The following is a 19,151-nucleotide window of genomic DNA, read 5'->3' as shown; positions in this document are numbered from 1 at the left end:
CAGCCTGTTTTGCTTTCCAATTTGGCAGCTGCCCGGATTCCTGGAGCTGCTGGTGGAATACTTCAGAAGGTGCCTGATCGAGATCTTCGGCATCCTGAAGGAGTACGAAGTGGGCGACCCCGGGCAGCGAACACTCCTCGACCCCGATGCCGCCGAAGACTCCGACGATGACGCGCAGATGGCGGAAGGAGAAGGCATCGACACGGACGAGGAGGAGGACGAAGACGATGCGCCGGACGACAGCAGGGTGCAGGTGCGGGTGAAGGAGGAGGAGGAAGAGGTGACGGAGGAGCGGTCCCAGAAAGACGAGGACGAAAACAAGGAGAAGTCGAGGGTCAAGGAAGCCGCTACCTCAGGGTCTTCCCAGGACCCCAATGCGGAGAAGCCCAGGCAGGCCAGCAAGTTCGACAGACTCCCCATCAAGGTGGTGCGCAAGAAGAACCCCTTCCGGGGCAGCCGGCCCTCCGAGCTGGGCCAGCGCCAGAGCTTCGATAGCGGCCTGCTCCACTGGAGCGTCGGCGGCGGCGACATCACCGAGCACATCCAGACGCACTTCGAGAGCCGCGTGGGGCGCCTCAAGGCCCGCAAGCGCTTGCCCAAGGAGACCAGAGCGGGACGGGAGGTCCCGGAGCCGCCGCCGCCGCCGCCGCCTCCGGCCGCCGGCGCGCCGGTGACCGCCACCATCGACGACGTCCTGTCGGCGCGGCCGGGCTCGGTCACGGAGGAGGCGGTGCGCGGCGGCGCCGAGGAGCAGAAGGAGAACGGCAAGTACCTGTTCAGCATCAACCCCGAGCTCCAGAGCCGGCGCAACGTGAAGATCCTGGAGGACGAGCCGCACAGCAAAGACGAGACTCCGCTGGGCACGCTGGCCGACTGGCAGGACTCGCTGGCGCGGCGCTGCGTCTGCGTGTCCAACATCGTGCGCAGCCTCTCCTTCGTGCCGGGCAACGACCAAGAGATGTCCAAGCACCCCGGTCTTCTTTTGCTGCTGGGGCGCCTGGTTCTGCTGCACCACCGGCACCCCGAGCGCAAGCAGGCGCCCGTCACCTACGAGAAGGAGGACGAGGAGGACGAGGGCGTGAGCTGCGAGCGCGACGAGTGGTGGTGGGACTGCCTGGAGGTCCTGCGGGAGAACTGCCTGGTGACTTTGGCCAACATCTCGGGCCAGCTGGACCTCTCGGTGTACTCGGAGAGCATTTGCCTGCCCCTCCTGGACGGCCTGCTCCACTGGGCCGTGTGCCCCTCGGCCGAGGCCCTGGACCCCTTCCCCACGCTGGGCCCGCACGGCTCGCTGTCGCCGCAGAGACTGGTCCTGGAGACCCTGAGCAAGCTGAGCATCCAGGACAACAACGTGGACCTGATCCTGGCCACGCCGCCCTTCAGCCGCCTGGAGAAGCTCTACGGCGCCCTGGTGCGGCTGGTGGGCGAGCGCAAGGTGGCGGTGTGCCGCGAGATGGCCGTGGTGCTGCTGGCCAACCTGGCGCACGGCGACGGCCTGGCGGCGCGCGCCATCGCCGTGCAGAAAGGCAGCGTGGGCAACCTGCTGGGCTTCCTGGAGGACAGCCTGGCCGCCACGCAGTACCAGCAGAGTCAGAGCACGCTGCTGCAGATGCAGGCGCACTTTGAGCCCACCAGCGTGGACATGATGCGCAGGGCGGCGCGCGCCCTCCACGCCCTGGCCCGGCTGGAGGAGAACCACTCGGAGTTCACGCTGTACGAATCGCGGCTGCTGGACGTGTCCGTATCGCCGCTCATGAACTCGGCCGTCTCGCAGGTCATCTGCGACGTACTCTTCCTGGTGGGCCAGTCATGACGGCCGTGGAGGTCCTCCTTCTCCTCTCCCCGACTTTTTTGTGAGCAGAACTTCTGACTGTCCTTTTTTTTTTTTTTTTTAATTTATGCAAAATCACCTCGGATTCCACTGTTTTTTCCTCCCCCCCCCACCGCGAAAAGGAAGGAATACCATGAAGTAGACGGATAACCGCAGGAGACGAATGGGATGCTCTTAGCCCTGAAAGGACGTGTTTTTTAATGAAAAAAGAAAAAGTCCGGAAAAAAAAAAATAACTGTAACCAAAGTTGCTGTCTCGTTTACAGTCAGTTTTGGGGATGCTTGCTTTCTCCCCCCGAGGACTCGGGATTGCTGTAAAGCTCTGCCCCCCTACCCCCGCCCTGCATACACACACACACACACACACAGGAACCACATCCCGGTGCGGACATGTGCGCTCTCCTGTGCAGTAGGTTCTAGGACTGTTTTTTTTTCTTCTTTGTTTTGTTTTTTCCTCCCTGTACTGTACACCTTCAAAGAAAGTGTCGACATACTGTAATAATACTGTTTCACACTGAGATACGCCGACTTGGCAGCAAACTGTAGTTTTTATGTGGAAGGTGACGATGGCTAACAACTCCCTCCTCAAAGTACGGTCAACCTACAGCACCCCGACCTCTTCTCTTTTGTCCTTTGATTGTATGAATTGTATTAGGACTGGTCCTCGGCACTAGATCCAAGCAGACCCGCCAGGCTGCGCTGGGTGTGGTGTGTGTGTGTGTGTGTGTGTGTTTGTGTACATGCGTGCGCGCATGCACACACACACATCATGTTGTACATGAATTTTACCCCCTTTCCATCTCTCTCCCTGTCCCTTCACCGTTTTTAAAAATGACCACTTAACACACAAGACACACGAGACTGTCTGGTGCGGCTGTAGAGAATATAACGACAAAAAAAAAATTGTCTGAGTAACAACTAGACCTTGATGAAGAAAAACTCCCCCCCCCCCCCCCCCCCCAGTGATGCAGATTCTGCATATTTGTATTTCAGATGATGTAGCTAAGAAACTTGATGTAAACCCCCACCCCCTATTTTTTCACTCCCCCCAACCCTCCTGCTTTTTTTTTTTTTTTTGCTCAATGAATATCATTTATTCAGTATCAAATCTTTATACTATATGTTCCACGTGTTAAAAATAAATGTACATTAAATCTTGCTAAGAGCTTGGCTGTGGATTTATTCAGTAACAATTGAAAGTGGCATTTTGGAGCCTTTCCTCCGCTATTAGGGGATAGAGACCAGGCTCTGCTGTAACCCCCCCCCCCCCCCCCAAAAAAAAATCTATGAATGATAAGACAAGCAGCTTCAAGGTTTTGACTGACTGTAGATGCCCCCAAGATGGCGGCAAAGCACTACTTTTAGCCCCACTATTTGAGAAACACTGCATTACTGTGCACCAACATATAGTGATGCCCTGCTGGAGCCTTTTTCTCCCGGCTATCCTTGGGCAGTAGGTGGGCGTCACCCCGAATCGGTTGCCAGCCAATCGCCGGGAACACAGACGAACAACCATTCGCGCTCACAATCGCACCTGGGGACAATTTCTAGTGTTCTATTAACCTGCCGTGCATGTTTCTGCAACGTGGGAGGAAACAAACCCACGCAGGCACCGGGAGAACACGCAAACTCCACACAGTAAGGCCGGAACCGGAACCGGAAGCGAACGCTGCACCTCTGCGCTGTGAGGCCGGCGTGCCCACCAGCTAACCGGCTAAATTATTTTAGCCGTATCCGATTGACAGAGGTGAGTTGTAATGACATGTCTATTTGATTAAGTGGTGGATCAATTGCACTTTCAAGGTACAGTACGGGGTGATTGATATTTCAATGTTATTTCAAACAATTTCAACAATATGCATGAAAAATATTTCATGGGCTGCCATGTTTCGCCGCCATCTTTCTGCTATGGCTACACAAAGGAGAAAATGATTTTTTTTCTCCCCATTATCTTATGTAACGTCTGCCATGCTCCGTCGTCGTTTGAGAAACTACAAGAAGTCGTTTGGGGTGACATTTTGCTATCACCTCTGCTGAAGGAATTGGTAGTCTCTCCCCCCGGCACCTTAGCACTCCAAAACGCACTTGCTTGGAGTTGGGTCGTTGCATGTATTGGTTCGCCACTAGATGGCACCAAATTCTAACAGACTTGGTAGAGCATGCATGTCCAAAGTCCGGCCCGCGGGCCAAATCCGGCCCGCGGTCGAATTTCATCCGGCCCTCGGCCCCCTGTCATAAAATCAGTGCCGTCTGGCCCGCAGGTTGGGCGCAATGGAACACGTGTTGCATTGACTGAGGTCTCGTAGACAAGGCGAGTGATGTTTCATAGAGTACTGCTTCCCTCTAGTGGCTAAATGAGTAATAGCATTCACTAAATGAGTAATAGCATTTAGACACTAGAGGGCATCACTCACGAGTTAACAAGACATCACTCCGTGTTTATATTGACTGATATGTCATATTTCAAATTCCTGTTTCAAATGAACCAAAAGAAATTCTTAAGATTGTTGAAATTCAAATAAAAATGGAAATGTGAAACAGACTGGCTTACTAAAATTTCTTGAACAATATTGTTGTTCAATGTAAATAATGTCAGCCAAGGTCGGCCCCCCGACATTTTACCACATAAAATCTGGCCCCCTTGGCAAAAAGTTTGGACACACCTGTGGTAGAGTGTAGAATTGAGGCATTTGGTCGCAAGAAAGTGTAGTCAGTATGTGTTTAATAAAAACGTCATTTTCTAGAACATAGATTTAAAGAAACATATAGAGCCAAGACGTATACATTTTAGTGTCAATTTTGAATAAGTCACCTAAATTGATTTTTTTTTAAATGCCAGGGGTGAAACCATCTTGGAAGTCGGCCTCGTGTTCCATTGAAATTTAGAGTGTGCAATAAAAAGGACCACCCGTGTCAATTTGAAGTTAAACCTTGACCAGCATTTTTTTGTGAGGCTCTCTATTCATTTCTAAATGACAAAATTAGAGTTAGCACACACGTTTTGTGGCTCAAATGGGGCGGTACTGCAGAACAATGTCCTTTTAAAGACCGTTTCTAAAACATGGCCGCAAGTGTAAGAAGTAGCCCCTAGATAAGCAAAGCTCAAGTACCCATTTTTATTTCCCAAACACCAAAATGGCTATCATCACTCCCGTAGGAAAAAAATTGAAATCCCATTCAAGTGAAATGTCGCCCGGTCAGTGCCTTAGCTTGACTCTGGCCCACTTGGTCTCTTGGTGAGCAAGGCGGGGAGCGGGCTTGACCCCTCGGCTCTTTTGGGGCGCAGGGTGCTTCAGGCGCCTGATGCGGGCGCCGCCGAATCTGCTTGGGATCGTTAGGACGTGCGTCGGGGCGTAGCGTCGCTCATTGAAACCCGCATCCGACGACACACTGGTCACCTGGTGCCGTCGACGTTGGAAACCCACCCGGTCGTGACTTGTGTAGATTTCTCGCTGCCGTCCGGGTTTCTGACCGATGAGAACTTTGGTGGCCGTGCCATTGGCCGACGTCTGCATGTTGGGAGAGAACTTGCGCGTGCCGTAACCCGGCAACAACAACCTCGACGACTTCCCCCGGGAGTGGTGGCCTGCGTTTGGTTTCTTGAGTCCTGCAGCCAGGTTGGACTTGTGCGGTTGAAACCTGCTCAGAGAGCCCGAACTCGCAATGGCTGTGGAGAGGCGGGGCTTTTGGAGACCGGCTTTCTTGCCAGACACACCCAGTGGGGGTCGTCGAACCACCCTGAGTGACGAGTAGCCGCCGAGATAGGATGACGGTTTGGATCGTCGGTCGCCAAAATCGGAGACTCCGCCACGACTGCCGCTTTGGGCCAAGGCTTGTCTGAATTGATTCTGGGGAGGCTCGCCGATGCCGACTTCGCGTTTCGGACCGCCGTCATCATCATCTTGCACAAAGCCAACATATGTCTCGCCTTGAGCTGCAAAAATAGAGTCATCTTTACAAGCATTTAGATCACTTTAGGAGTATTTGCATGACTATTCCTTTAAAAGTTTGAGCATACCCAAGACTGCTTAGGTCGCATACATGAGCTCTCAGACATAGTGGGACTTTGTCGTTTGAGAAACACGGGCCATGTATGGGGGGGGGGGGGGGGGGGGGGAATTACAGCGGTTTATTTTTTTGTGCGGTTCAATTTTAATTGAGTCATCCAATTTTTTTACATTTTGAAAAATGGGGCGTGTCATCTCAGATTCTCAAACGAAACCTTCAACTCAAGTATTTGTGTGAAAATCTGGTTTCATTTAAATCCATTTTATAAATAAATCCTGTAATCTATTATACTGGCAAACTGGGGGGCCATTGAGACAATAGGATTTCAGTTTGTAAATAATTTTTTTTAATCCCATATTGTGAAAAAAAAAAAAGTCAACTCCAATTAGTCATGAAATAGGAACACTTTTGAGCTAAAGCGCTTAAGTATAAACATTAGATCATGATTCCAAGGTGACCAAAAAAAAATTTAGGACCACTGAAAGTCCCACAATTTTTAATTTACACTCAAATGAATCTCATGACACACAGACCCCAAAAATAAAATTAAGAACATTTTGCAGTACCCACCTTCTTGAGAAGCCCACAAACAGTGAACATGCTCTGCTGGAAGTAAGCAAATCAGCAAGACCCTGCACACACACACGCACACAAAACCCCCCCCAAAACAAACAAACCCTGAGACACCCAAACATGTTAAGGAATTGCAGCGCGACTTACCCCAAATAAATTCCACAAGCCATTTGTGCAGGCGGCCTGGGTCAAAGCGAGCGTCGCCACTCAAACCGACTCCAAGCTACTTTCTCTGCACCAGCTGCGCACGCCGCCACGGCGTCGCTTTTAAGCCGCCCAATCGGGCCTGATGGCGATCAGGTGTGGTGTATGGGACTTGGGTTTTCACTGTTGGAATTTTTACCTGCCTTAGTGAAACTGTATTGCAAAAAAAAAAAGAAAATACCGGGAGTGTACTTCCGTTCTTCCTTCCTTCCTGTTTTCATGCTGACCACTTGAGTGCGGTGACTTAACATCAAAGAGACAATTTCCTCTGACAGGAAATGGGATTGGCACTGCTTGTTTCTTTTTTTTTTTTTTTTTTTTTTCCTTCCCATCTTTGGAGTCAGAATTCTTTCCAGTTCGCATGCATGTTGGCTTCCACTCTCGACGCTTTTTATTTGCACAGAAACTGCTTTCATGATGTTATTTATAATTTGGCCCCTCTGCCAAAAATCCAACCAAGTCATATTTTGTATTCGATTAACACCGCTCTTACGGTGTCAAAGTTTTATTTTTTTTTACAGTTATAACGCTCGATTGGGAAACTCAAACATTGGTGAAGAGTTGACGACGATATTAATCATCGTCATGATCCGACTATTCATAGCGGCGTCAACACTTTAACCCAAAAGGGTTAGCAGGTTGCTAACCATTTTTTAGCTAGTTAGCCAGCCGGCTATCGTAAACAAATTTGACAATACCGACAAATGACGCGCTTCTTCTTGGTCTTTGGAAAAAAAAGAAATAACCGAGAGAAGCCCAGCAAAATGAGGGGCGATGAAATCTTTTGTCGCCTCAACTCAAACATACCCGAGAAGGTATTTATGCCTTCTTGCGTGAAAGGAAAAAAAGCAAACGGCCATAAAATGTCAACTTGAGTTGTTCCCGCCGAATGACTCTGGCCGCCGTTCTCCGGAATCATCTGGATCTGATCACGGGATGAAAGAAAAGGGAGAAAGTTCCTTCAACAGACAAAGGTGGGGCTGGCTTTTCAAGCGCTTTGGCCTCCGCGACTGGTTCTCATCATTGTGACAATAAAAGTTGAGGCGCAGAAACAAAGCAACGCTTCACGGGGGGGTCGGGGGGGAATTGGAGAGGCTCAGCCTGTGCTGAATTCTCCTCCTCCTCCTCCTTCCTCATGCAGAGGGGTAGAAACAAGTCTAATTTGCTGCGCGCGCGCACCGACTAGCTACGTGTCAACACAATGTAGCCCCCCCCCCCCCCGTCCGTCCGTGTTTCTCCCACCCCAAAGTCATCTGAATTCAAACCTCTGTTTGCTTTGTCCATTTGCGCTCTGCTATTGACTGGCAAACCAGTCCGGGGTGTGTGCACTCGAGGCGCTTGCTAGAAGACAAGACGGGGGGGGGGGGGGGGGTAGATGCCCGCGGCGGGGTCATCGCTCGTTCATGTACGGAGAGGCGTGTCCGTTCTCCACGGGTTTTGAGTTCCGGCGGGATCGCCGGGTTTTTACGCGTCGGCGCCCGAGGATACCTGGGAGGACAGGCGGGGGTCCGAGTCGATCTCCAAGCGGTAGCCGTCCCACAGCTCCCTGCAGGCGTCGCGCATGTCGTCCGCGCGCTTCTTTATCCCCCTGCGGTTCAGGTAGAGCACAAAGAGGAAGACCAGACCCAGCAGACCCAGCACCAGACCCAGAAAGACGTAGGAGGTCTGCAGGGCCAAGCGGGCGCCGGCGCCCGCTTGGCGGCAGGCCAGGCTGCCGGCGGCGCCCGCCACAGAGAGCAGGGAGGCGTTCCTCAGGGCGGCGGGAAAGGCGCAGACCAGCTCCTCGGGGTGGCGCACGCGTCCCCGGGAGCGGTTTAGCCAGCGGGCGAAAGGTTCCACACCGCACACGCACGTGAAGGGGTTCTCCCCCAGGAGGATCTCGGCCTCCGGCAGCGAGTCCAGCTCGCGCAGGCCCTCCTCGGGGACGTTCTTTAGCGAGTTGAGCCGCAGGTCCAGCTCCCGCAGAGCCCCCAAACCGGCCAGGGTGGCGTTGCGCACGGCCACCAGGGAGTTGTTGGCGAGCAGCAGCCGGCGCAGTCCGCCCAGACGCGAGAAAAACGCGCGGCGGCAGGTAGACCAGGCCGTTGTGCGACAGGTCCAGGCCGCGCAGGGAGGTCAGGGCGCTCCGGCGCAGCGCCGCCGCCACGTCCGACACGGCCGACCGGTTGCGGAGGGCGCGACTCAGGTTGAGCTGGAGCAGCGATCGCTCGGCCACCGCGAAGGCCTCCGGGTGGACCGCCGACAGCCGGTTGGAGCTCAGGTCCAGCGAGCGCAGACCCGGCAGGCCGGAGAAGGCGTGCGAGTCCACCTCGGAAATCCTGCGGGACACGTCCATTGAAATGTGTTGCCGTTAGCGCGAGACTTTAGCCGTTAGCGCGAGACTTTTTCAAAACCGCTTACAAAGTTCACACGCAAAGATGTACTTCTTTGAAATTGTCAGAGAGATGGACGTACTTGTTGTTGCTGAGGGAAAGGTTGCTGACATTGTGGAGGCCCTTGAAAGAGTCGGCCCCGAGGCGGGCGATGTTGTTGCCGCTAATGAAAAGGTTCCGGGTGTACCGGGGGAGCCCAACCGGAACGCCCCGCAGGTCCTTGGCCACGCACTTGACCGTGTGCGCCGCCTCGGAGCACTCGCAACCCGGCGGGCAGGAGGACGAGGACGAGGACGGCGGGGCGTAAACGGAGCCGAGCAGCGAGAGCAGCAAAGCGCAGCAGAGGAAGCCGCTGTCGCTCCAGTCCGGCATCTTTGGCAGGAAACAAAAAAGGATGAAGATGAAGAAGAAGAAGAAGAAGAAGTGGAGAAGGATCACATCTTCACCAGCTGCCGTTCCGAGTGGCTCCACGCCTCGAGTGCGGAGCCGAGCGCATGCGGCCACGAGTGGGGGGTCGGAAACAAAGTGTGTGTGTGGGGGCGTGGGAGGCGGTCGGGGTCCTTTGCGAGAGAAAGAAAAGGGGGCGTGGCTTCCTCTCCAAACAAATCCAGTTAAGTGAAAAAAAATGAAAAAGAGCATCGCGCACAATTCCGGCGGGGAGGAGCTTCAAGTTGGCGGGGGGGGGGGGAATCCGGATCCAGAGAGATGCTCTCTGTGAATAGATTTGTCTTTTCCAAACAGGGAATATTTAAATGGCATCAGATTTAATTTTAAGCAATCCCAAAGAAATCTAGATTACAAATGCAAAAAAAAAAAAAAAAAAGAAAAAGTCATCCAGCTCAGAATTGCATTTTGGTGAATGACTTTTCCGTACGAGATCCAGAGTCATATTTGGATAAACGTTGCGCTATTGCTGCCAAATATGGAATATGGATCACATCCATTTAAAAAAAAAAAAGTCCACGAATGTGTCATCTGGATTATTGCAAGAGTGACTTTTTGAAATTGCTTGCGGGCGTGATATATCTGGATTAAATGCAGCTTCCCTTTTGCCGTCTACATTTTAATGGCAATATACTTGAATGAAAAAGACTCCAGCGTGATATACATGCCTCTTTTTTTTTTTTTTTTCCTAATAGGTGGCGACTTCCCTCCGACTGACTGCATCGTGTGCCGCCAGCAACCTTTTTCTCCCGAGATGATTTCCCTTTGAGCCTGGCCGCGTTTGATGTCGATTTAAAAAAAGCTTCGCGGGAACTTTTGGCCTCTCGGATGCTGACTGGATGTTTTCCATCTTCCCGCCCAGGTGGCCAACCGCAGGTAAGCGAGTGGGGGTGGGGGGAGCTGACTTGCTTGCGAGGGGCCCTCCTTTCATGTGCGCAATCATGGCCCCCTGATGGAGCCTTTGGAGTGTGGGCAAAAACGGTGGGGGGTGAGGGGGGGGTTAAATATCAAAGCAGGAACTGAAGGGCGGGGGGGGGGGGGGTTCTTAATGACTCTCTAATCATTTGAAGAATCAGACAGAAACATTTTTTTTTAGAACAATAATAAACACTTTATTCGTAGACATTTGTTGATACATTCCTGACCGCAGAGTGCCTGATAGCGCGGTTCTGCGTAGCACTGGTCTACGGTTCTGTTTTTAGGATTAGAGAGTTTGGGAGTCTCCGGACCGGCCTAAGCGTATATTAATAGCCCCCCCCACCCCCCCCCCCCCACCCCTCCCCCGCAGGTCTCCACATTCCATGACCTGCGGGCTCCTGGTTACTGCAAGGCACCAACAGCGGTGGGACATCTTTTTAAGAAAGAAATTCAATTAATTAAATTCAGAATTTAAATTGATTTGTGAACAAATGACTTTCTGTGCGCATCATTTAATGCTTCGCGTCCTGCGTTCGAGTCCGTTTGAAATGTTTGCGCCGCCGAGCGTAAATGTAGACTTGGCTGTTAGCCTAGCATGCGAGCTGGCTAGCAAAAAAAAAGCACCGAGTGAAAACTAGCCGTAGCCAACTTTGAAGTACAGAGGCGGAAAACAGCAGGAAGGAGCCATCCCGGCTACCTGCTGCTTCCGAAGAGAGGGGGGGGGGCTGAAGGAGCTATTTGATGGGGGACAATGGGGGGATTTGGGTGCGCTAAACCACAGCCATGGCAACTGAGACGGAGTGATGACCATCATGTGGAATTAAAGGGGCAAAAATAACACGGGCAAAGTGAAGGCTGTCCAACCCCCCCCCCCCCCCCCCCCAAAACAGCGCTCAAGTTGAGCTGGTCTTGGCATTCTGAGCATTTTGAAGCACAAAAATCAGGAGAGCTACGCGCCTGAGTCGAAGGATTATAATCGGGACGCTAACATTTCACGTGATATGTGAGCGTTAAGCTAGCAGACTTGCATTTGGATGAAATTTCAGGGCCCCGTTTGAACGTTTCAAATGTGCAAGTGTGTTTGGTTCACGAAGCTTCAAATGGCTAGCGAACATCTTAACAACTTATTTGAGGAACCGTATGCATGAGTCTTCTTTTCCTGAAAGTGATGCTATCATGAGACTCTTTCCAGTCCTTGACAGCGACGGCGAGGCAGGTCTGGAACATATCCGTCGGGGGGGGGGGGGGAGGGGGGGGGGGATAAGTGTTTGGCACAGTTTTGAATCTCGGGAGTTGGCACTGACGCGCACGTCAACAGCATGACGATACTATTGGGCAGTACTGAAAACAGGTTTTCCTAGAAAGAGATGTGTATTCTTGTATTATTATTGGTGTTTCTGTGGCGCGCGGCAGTCGTGGTGCGCGTGTGTGACATTCATTGCGTCTCTTATAGTTTTTTTTTTTCAAAGTCTTTTTTTGGACAAGAAAAAAAAAATGCTTTGCAATGTTTTCCAACGACGTTCCCTGGGAGAGGTCACCGGAGGTTGATGGCGAGCGCCACCGTCACAATGACGCCCAGCAGTGTGAGGAAGGGCAGCCAGGTCTTCAGGAAGCCCGCGCAGCTGGAAATGGAAAATTACAAAAGCAAGATCAATATTTCTCCAGACACTTCATTAGGTACTCTGAAAACTGTGAGCGAAGGCAGCTCTGGACGGCACGGAAAACGCCGGTCAAATGTGCCGTTAAAATGGTTGTTTGCGCTGTTTGATTTCTTGAGAGACTGATGCATTTATTGTCAAGCATCAAAACGCGATGCAAGATAAGAACGGCATCAGTTAAAAGCTTTTCGAGACAGATCGCGTGTTCAGTGTGCGCTACCTGACGTGCTTGCCGCGCAGGAGCACCAGGAGGCAGAGCTTGACCATGTTCCACGACGTGCTGTTGTCGTAGCGCATCAGGTTCAGGGCCATCGCCACGTGGGAGTGGCAGTTGTCACAACACAGGTTGTGCTGGGGGGACGGGGGGGGGGGGGGGGGGACAAACGCTGTGCTAGCTTTGCGCAAGTCTCCATAATAAGTCCATTTTTTTAATCTCACCCTTTGGATATTTACGTCCATCAATATTTGTTGCTTTAATTTAGCTGTTTTCTCCCCCTCCCCCGCCATAGAATTTTTCAAAATGTGTTGATCTCATTAAGTAATTGTGTAATTCATTTGTTCCGAAAACAAAGAACAATCTACCATCCTGTGCTTGTACTCCTCCGAAGCTTCATGCACGGCAATGTCCCAAGCGCTGGAGCCACTGGCGTAGACTTTGCTTACGTCCATCATCCAGTACCTCCAATCATAAATGATAATATCGTGTAGAATGTGAGTCAAGTCTCATTTATAGAAGCCAAAATATGAGAGAAACTCACTTTGTTGGTTTCCCGAAAGCCATGTTGTCTTCCTGCAAGACAAAGGAAACGCTTAGCGTCGCGTACACGCATACATGTACCGGTAATCAAAATTATCTTGACTTACGGAGACAAAATAAGGTCCGGCAAAATCTCGAATGACTCCAGTGGAAGTGCAGATGCCCATATGTCCAATAAATGGGAACAACCATCTGGCAAGATCAAGAAGACAGTCATATAATTTAAGTGTGTGTATATATATATATATATACAGTGTATATTTATATATTAAATATATACTGTGTGTAGATAGAGGATTTCTGGATCAATGCTTTATAGACATTTAATACATTGTGTTATTATGAAGGAAGCAACAATGGCCGTTTGGCAGTTAGCTTGCTGAAATGACGGAACTGTCACTTTTTCTTGCTCACATCCGGGTATTTTTTGCCCAAACGAAATAGAGAACCACAACGCGGAGCTGGCTAGCTAACTAGCTTAACTCACGACAACACGGGGATGGGCGTCCACACGATACAATGAGGGAAGCGACCGGCCAGTGGGTTAATCTTTTCCGACGCTATGTGGTAGTTCTTCATAGTTTCCGCCTTCTCTGTTGAATCGGCCATACTAATCTAATTTGGGGGGGTGGGCGTAAAACCAATTTCCCAACAAACACCACGTCCCGCCTACGATTCACCCAAGGAAGACATAGGCAAGGGGCGAGAAGCTTCCGTTTGAACTCAAAGTAAAATACAGAATTGTGTTTGTCGTCAGCGTCAAAGTCAACGTGACATTCGTACATCAATTACATTTGGATCAAGTGTTTTTTCGTAAACAAATGTTTTTTTAATGACCCGGCGGCAAAATATCGATGCAGTGTTTCATTTAGGTACACAATCTTATCTTTCAAAGAAACAAATCATAAAAACTTGTTGGAGGATTTTTTAATGGTTCAAACTCTTCTTTTGTCTTTACCTTTTTATATTTACGGCCTCGAAATGTTTTTCATATATTCAACGTAATTCAGACTTGTCAATAAGTGCATTCGGTTTCATGGTCAAAATTTACGTACTCTATGACTGTGTATTATACTGCCCCCTCGTGGACAATGCACACGAGCAGGATGAGGACAATTAACAATTCAAAATGAAATCGTAATGGAGAGTGTTTCATTTTTTTAAATTCTATTTTATTGTGTTATAGTCTTTGTTTTGTTAAATGCAATACCGTAGAGTGCTATTTTTTATGTTGTTGGCGTTTTTACTGAGCTGGAACAGTTTAATGGCACTTCAAAAAGAAAGATGATGATTATAGTTGTGAGTGTTTTGAGTTATATTACAGCGGAATTGTTTTGGGTGTTTTTCTACACATTTTTGTCCACTAAATAAAGTATATAAATAAAAACTAATTATATTTAGGGTACAATGTATCATTTTTGGCCAGTCAAAGGACTTTAGAAGTGGATATTATCGACGTTTTATCCGCCAAATCCACACAAACACGATTGATGTAGCTGTAAAGTTGCAAGTGAAGCGTTATCTGCAAACAAAAGGCCAGTCCAAAAACTTCCAAATGGGCCTTGTGCGCTTCATCCTGGCTCCAATTAGAGGTGATAGGCCATATATTGTACACGGAAAGCCAAAACAAAGTGCTCAGCAAAAACAAGAGCAGCGTATCAATAAGAAAAGCCACACCAGTGGCGAGAGGGCTCTGGGAATTCTCCTGGCGAAATGCCGCCTCCACATGTTGTGAGTGCAGCCAATTAAAGGCTGGAGATGCACCTCCATGTGTTGTCCTTTTCCCGTGCAGTCAAAGAAAAATGTCAGCCGTCTGCTCGCTTGTGGGTAGGCAACATCTCTTGGGATAGAAAGTGGACAGATGCGTCGAACCCCTGAGACCCACTCACCGAAACCCGGGGGTTTGATCGAACTCAGGTTAAGAACCACTGGTCTAGACTCGAGTGTGTAAAAACAAACCGTTATTAAAGAATATTTTAAGCTTAATTAGCTTTTTCATTGGCATATGGCGGTTTTTCGAATACTATATTAATTTGCTGGCAAATGTTTTTCATTTAAAATGTAATTTCTAACAATTAATTTTGCTGAATTTTTAGTGCTCTGTTCGAAATTTAGCCCAATTACCATCGATGACAGTACAATAGATGATACAACATTATTTATATTACACCAAATGAAAATCTGAAATCACGATGCGGTCGTACAAACAGTTAAATCGTCCAAGTTTTACTGTATATTCCTCTTCAAAGAGTTTGTCATTATTCTCAACGTAGAAACTTTTGCAATAAAACATAACTACAAGTTGAACGTCAGCGTCCCCTTTTTCTCCATCGGTGAATACAAATGAGCGATACGCGGGTCAACTGCCCCCACGATCAATTTTGGTATAATTCCATTTTGAAACTCACGCTTTTATTTTGTCGACAATGTTGGCCTTAATTTTTCGCTTCACTTCCGCCCGGGAACAAGACACCACCCTCCTCCTCATCTGTTGCATATTTCAAGTGTGGGCGAGGAAGACGACAGAGTCTGGACTGACAGACGCCGGCAAGTTGTTTGCTGGTGAAAAAGGCAGCCGACGCGGTGAGAAAAAAAGCACCTTAACATCAGCCAAACATCTTTGGAAACTTTTGTATCTCTATGATAGCAAAAAGTGCGGAAGAACCCACTTTCCCAACTCCTTCGCCGCCCATGTGGGCTTCACGACGTCAGATAAGATAGCTTCGGTTTTCCCGTTTTCAACTCTTATTTTTCACTCTCACACTTACAGAACACCTTGGCAAAGGTATTTTGACTTGACTTTAGCGACCTTAATAATAGTGTGAATGAAATGATGCATATTGAATGGGCGCCCGCGATTCATTTTCTGTCGTGAGTGGAGGGGGCGGGGTCAGTGTGACGTCATTCACAAGTCGGCGATACCCGATGGTTCTAAATTCTCCCGTTTTACATTTTTACAACAGATTGAGCCTTTACTTAAACACCGTAATATATGCACTCGTCATCGGGTACCTCAGAAGGGGCACCTGAACAATGAAAATTCATAAGAAACACGCGCTACTTGCTTTTCATGATTAATTTTGATGATTGCGTGTATGCATGCATGGATCGATGTCTGTAGATGGATAGTCAATGCCTCGGCGGCCATGAACATCGCGACCCGTTACCGATGGATATCAAGTTTATGAAATCGATTCCCAAACGGTTTTCCCTACTCGTCCGCAGCTTCCCGCCGCCATGACGACCATCGCGATGGAGCGAATCGGGCGGCTCTTCATCAGCCTGCAACAAATCAAACAGTTCCCCCGTCTGCTGTCCTCGGAGGCGTCTCCCTCCATGCCCGGCACCTTACGCGACACGGAGGTGCCCCACTTCTTCCGCGAGCGCTACGTCCGTGCCGGCTACCGGCCCCTCCACCAGCGTTGGCGGTACTACTTCCTGTCAGCCTTCCGTCGCCACAACGAGACCGTCAACATCTGGACGCACCTGCTGGCCTTCCTGACCCTCCTGGCCAAGATGAGCCACGTGGGCCAGACGGTGGATTTGGCGCGGGACCGGCACGCGTGGCCCCTGCTGATCCTCCTCCTGTCTGCGCTCAACTACACGGCGTGGAGCGTGGCGGCGCACCTCCTGGGCGGGAAATCGGAGCTGTGCCACTACGCTTTCTTCTTCCTGGACTACGTGGGCGTGGCGCAGTACCAGTACGGCAGCGCGACGGCGCACTACTACTACGCAGCCGAGGAAAACTTTCACCGACGCGTGGGCGCCATTTTCATGCCCGTGGCGGCGCTTCTCAGCGGGCTCTCCTGTCTGGGCTGCTGCTACGGCAAGTACCGCAACCACAGCCTTCCGCCTTGGGTGCGCAAGGTGTGCCAGGTCACGCCGTCCGCCGTCGCCTACGTGTGGGACATCAGCCCCGTGGCGCACAGACTCCTCCTCGGCGACGCCGACGCCGACCCGGCCTTTGCGTACCACCTGAGCCACGTGGCCTTTTTCCTGGCCTGCGCCGTCTTTTTCGCCTTCCCCGTGCTGGAGCGCCGGTGGCCCGGAGGTTGCGACTTCCTGGGTCAGGGCCACCAGCTGTTCCACATCCTGCTTTCCTGCTGCACCATGTGTCAGATCCACGCCTCGCTGCTGGATTACAGCGGGCGACGGCAGGTGTACGCGCCGCAGCACGGCGTCGACCGGGCGGCGCGCATCGTCGGCCTCTACGGACTGACGCTGCTCGTCTGCCTGCTCGTCGCCGCGTTCATGTTGAGGAAGGCCAAACGGTTGCTGGACCTCCAGGCCAAGTCCAAGTGAACGACCTCACCGATACGTACAAGTGCGACTGCAAAATGTGAGGTACACCTAACGAGCTCCAATACAAGAACGAGAGATGTGGCTAACGTGCATTAGCATATATTTTAGGACCCTTTGTGTTTTTATCTATCTTCTGATGAAGAGCACTTTAACGTGACTTGAAGACGCCTTGGTAGAGAGGAAGGGATTTTGCACGATTTGTCTCCCATCGGTGGTGTCTTCTTGACAATCTTCTGGGTGTCGGGTGAACCTAAGTGCCGTTAGATTCATAACACGTTCAATTTACTCCAGTGGGGCCAACTTTGGAACTGGCTTGAATGGGGACGGGGGGGGGGGGGGGGAATCCACCGACTGTGCCTTCGAGAGCAAGACTCCACTGGCAGACGCGATCCTCGTTGTTTGAAATGATATAGCATGCCTGTACGTGTAACCTACCCCCCACCCCCGACCTCCCCATGTTTTTAGTGACAACAAAAGCCTCGTGTGTTGTTTCCACGCAACACTTCCGGCTGAGTGTTTTGCCATCACGCTTTGCCATCAAAATACAGCGTAGTGCACCCCCCCCCCCCCTACTCCCCCCAACTCACCCCAAAGCCGGGACGAGTGGCTTGTGTTTTGTCCTTTTTCAAGAAGCGGCTTCCATTCTGGGGCCATTTTAAGAAGCTTCCCGAGGCGTGATTGGAAAAGAGTACAAGTCTCGATGTGTCCCCTTCAAAACAAAATGACTGACTTCCGAAAATATACAAGAAGATGAATAATCAGGAGTTTTTAGCTAGGCCCTGGCTAATTTCACCTCACCACGGAGGTCTCGCGCCGCTCGTTCGGTCTCCGTGGCAGCCATTTAAAGCCTGCCTTCCACCCGGTGCGGCCTCAGTGGTTCATTTGCATACCGCCGCAAACGGCGTTGACGTGATTGTGTGAATAAGTGCCTCGTTTGACACGGCGGACAAATCGGCGCAATGTGTCCTAACCTTTAGTGCCTACACATTACTAAGTATATTACGTATTATATTGTGAAAACCTTGACCAAAAAAAATGAGGGAATCCATGAAGAAAAAAATCTTGAAAAGCTGAACTGAATTCCTGCAGCACTTTAAAACAACCGCCGCTGTAAACAAAGTGCTGTACCCGGAGCAAAATTCAAGCATAAAAACTGGAGACGCTTGGCGGAGGATTTGCGGACACAAAAGGTTCCGTCAGCTAAATAGGACCTAACCCACTCAAGGGGGGGGGGGGCTCCTGCCAATGCCCGTCAGGTGCTGCAAACCAGTCAACAGAATACGCCGAGCCACTGTATCAAATGCTGCAGTTAAATCCAAGAAACAAACAAGATATAGTTGGGATGAATCGTGAATTATTTGACGAATAAAGTGGAATTAGATCATTCCCCGCTGTAGAGCGGTAAGGAGCGTCTCATTTGCAAAGAGGCGGAGACGCTGTGATGGAATTGTTCGACACCTCGGAACGAGGCGAATGACGCGGCTGTTGCGGACTCTCGCAAACATTCCTTGTCTGTGACTCGGAGCAGACAAATGTGAAGAGCCCTTCGTTGTCCTTGGCGATACGTGCCCCGCCCCAATTAAACTCGAGACTTAATGGCGCTGAAAACATTACCAAGCGCTCAACACGCCGCACTGCACAATTGAGCCCGGATGACTATCACGTACTAATTGGACATTATCCCTCAGCATCATGTGTCCATAAAGCTGATGATTATGGTTCCTCACCAAACCCGCAAGATGTTTTGGGAAACGCTGGAGGAGCTAAAATCAAATACGGTCTTTTTCCTTTATTATAGGGCAGATATATATCTTCCCACCTAAAGCTGCTGCCCCCGCCACCCGATCCCGGATAAGCGGTGGAAAATGGATGGGCGGAGATATTGCACTTAATTGAACGGTGTGCATTGAAACTGAAACGTTTATTTTGTGAATGCAAACACTTTGTTTTTCTTCTTTCTACCCACAATCTTGCTGCTGTAGACTGTAAATTTCCCTTTTGTGGGACAAATAAAGGATATAAAGTTGTTGTTGTTGTTGGGGTTTTTTTTTTGGTATTGTTTTGAATGGGTTGTGTGCCGGCAAT

At 50.3% G+C, this 19,151-nt stretch overlaps 4 protein-coding genes across 5 annotated transcripts in view; 2 read left to right on the top strand and 2 right to left on the bottom strand.

Annotated features, from left to right (window-relative positions):
- The window catches only part of LOC127603605 (AT-rich interactive domain-containing protein 1A-like), a 30,628-nt gene extending 27,639 nt beyond the window's left edge, over nt 1-2,989 (top strand). Inside the window, exon 20 of the mRNA XM_052069970.1 lies at nt 29-2,989. Coding sequence (XP_051925930.1) covers nt 29-1,813 — 1,785 coding nt within the window. The 3' untranslated portion in view covers nt 1,814-2,989. The remainder of the gene's footprint in view (nt 1-28) is intronic.
- Nucleotides 2,990-4,922: 1,933 nt separating this feature from the next.
- Nucleotides 4,923-9,607, bottom strand: LOC127603363 (trophoblast glycoprotein-like). The gene is given in 5 exon segments (XM_052069540.1): nt 4,923-5,764; nt 6,409-6,470; nt 6,559-8,670; nt 8,672-8,933; nt 9,070-9,607. Coding segments are annotated over 3 exon segments (1,143 nt in total). The 5' UTR covers nt 9,360-9,607; the 3' UTR covers nt 4,923-5,764; nt 6,409-6,470; nt 6,559-8,079.
- Nucleotides 9,608-10,516: 909 nt separating this feature from the next.
- On the bottom strand, nt 10,517-13,468 carry tmem222b (transmembrane protein 222b). The gene is made up of 6 exons (XM_052069541.1): nt 13,252-13,468; nt 12,872-12,956; nt 12,766-12,797; nt 12,590-12,686; nt 12,228-12,358; nt 10,517-11,971 (listed from the first exon to the last, which is right to left on the bottom strand). The coding sequence occupies exons 1-6, from the start codon at nt 13,371-13,373 to the stop codon at nt 11,884-11,886; spliced, it is 555 nt and encodes a 184-aa protein (XP_051925501.1). The 5' UTR covers nt 13,374-13,468; the 3' UTR covers nt 10,517-11,883.
- A 1,736-nt stretch (nt 13,469-15,204) lies between these two features.
- Nucleotides 15,205-19,094, top strand: paqr7a (progestin and adipoQ receptor family member VII, a). Of its 2 annotated transcripts, none has more exons than XM_052069806.1 (2): nt 15,205-15,347; nt 15,990-19,094. In XM_052069806.1, the coding sequence occupies exon 2, from the start codon at nt 16,002-16,004 to the stop codon at nt 17,064-17,066; it is 1,065 nt and encodes a 354-aa protein (XP_051925766.1). In that variant the 5' UTR covers nt 15,205-15,347; nt 15,990-16,001; the 3' UTR covers nt 17,067-19,094. The 2 variants fall into 2 exon arrangements, with proteins under 2 accessions (XP_051925766.1, XP_051925767.1); XM_052069807.1 differs by having other exon boundaries at nt 15,322-15,457.
- The last annotated feature ends 57 nt before the right edge of the window (nt 19,095-19,151 follow it).

The sequence above is a fragment of the Hippocampus zosterae genome, chromosome 7 (genome assembly GCF_025434085.1).
Source record: "Hippocampus zosterae strain Florida chromosome 7, ASM2543408v3, whole genome shotgun sequence".
Taxonomy (NCBI): domain Eukaryota; kingdom Metazoa; phylum Chordata; class Actinopteri; order Syngnathiformes; family Syngnathidae; genus Hippocampus; species Hippocampus zosterae.
Note: the sequence above shows the minus strand (reverse complement) of the source record. Positions and strands in the feature narration are given on the sequence as shown.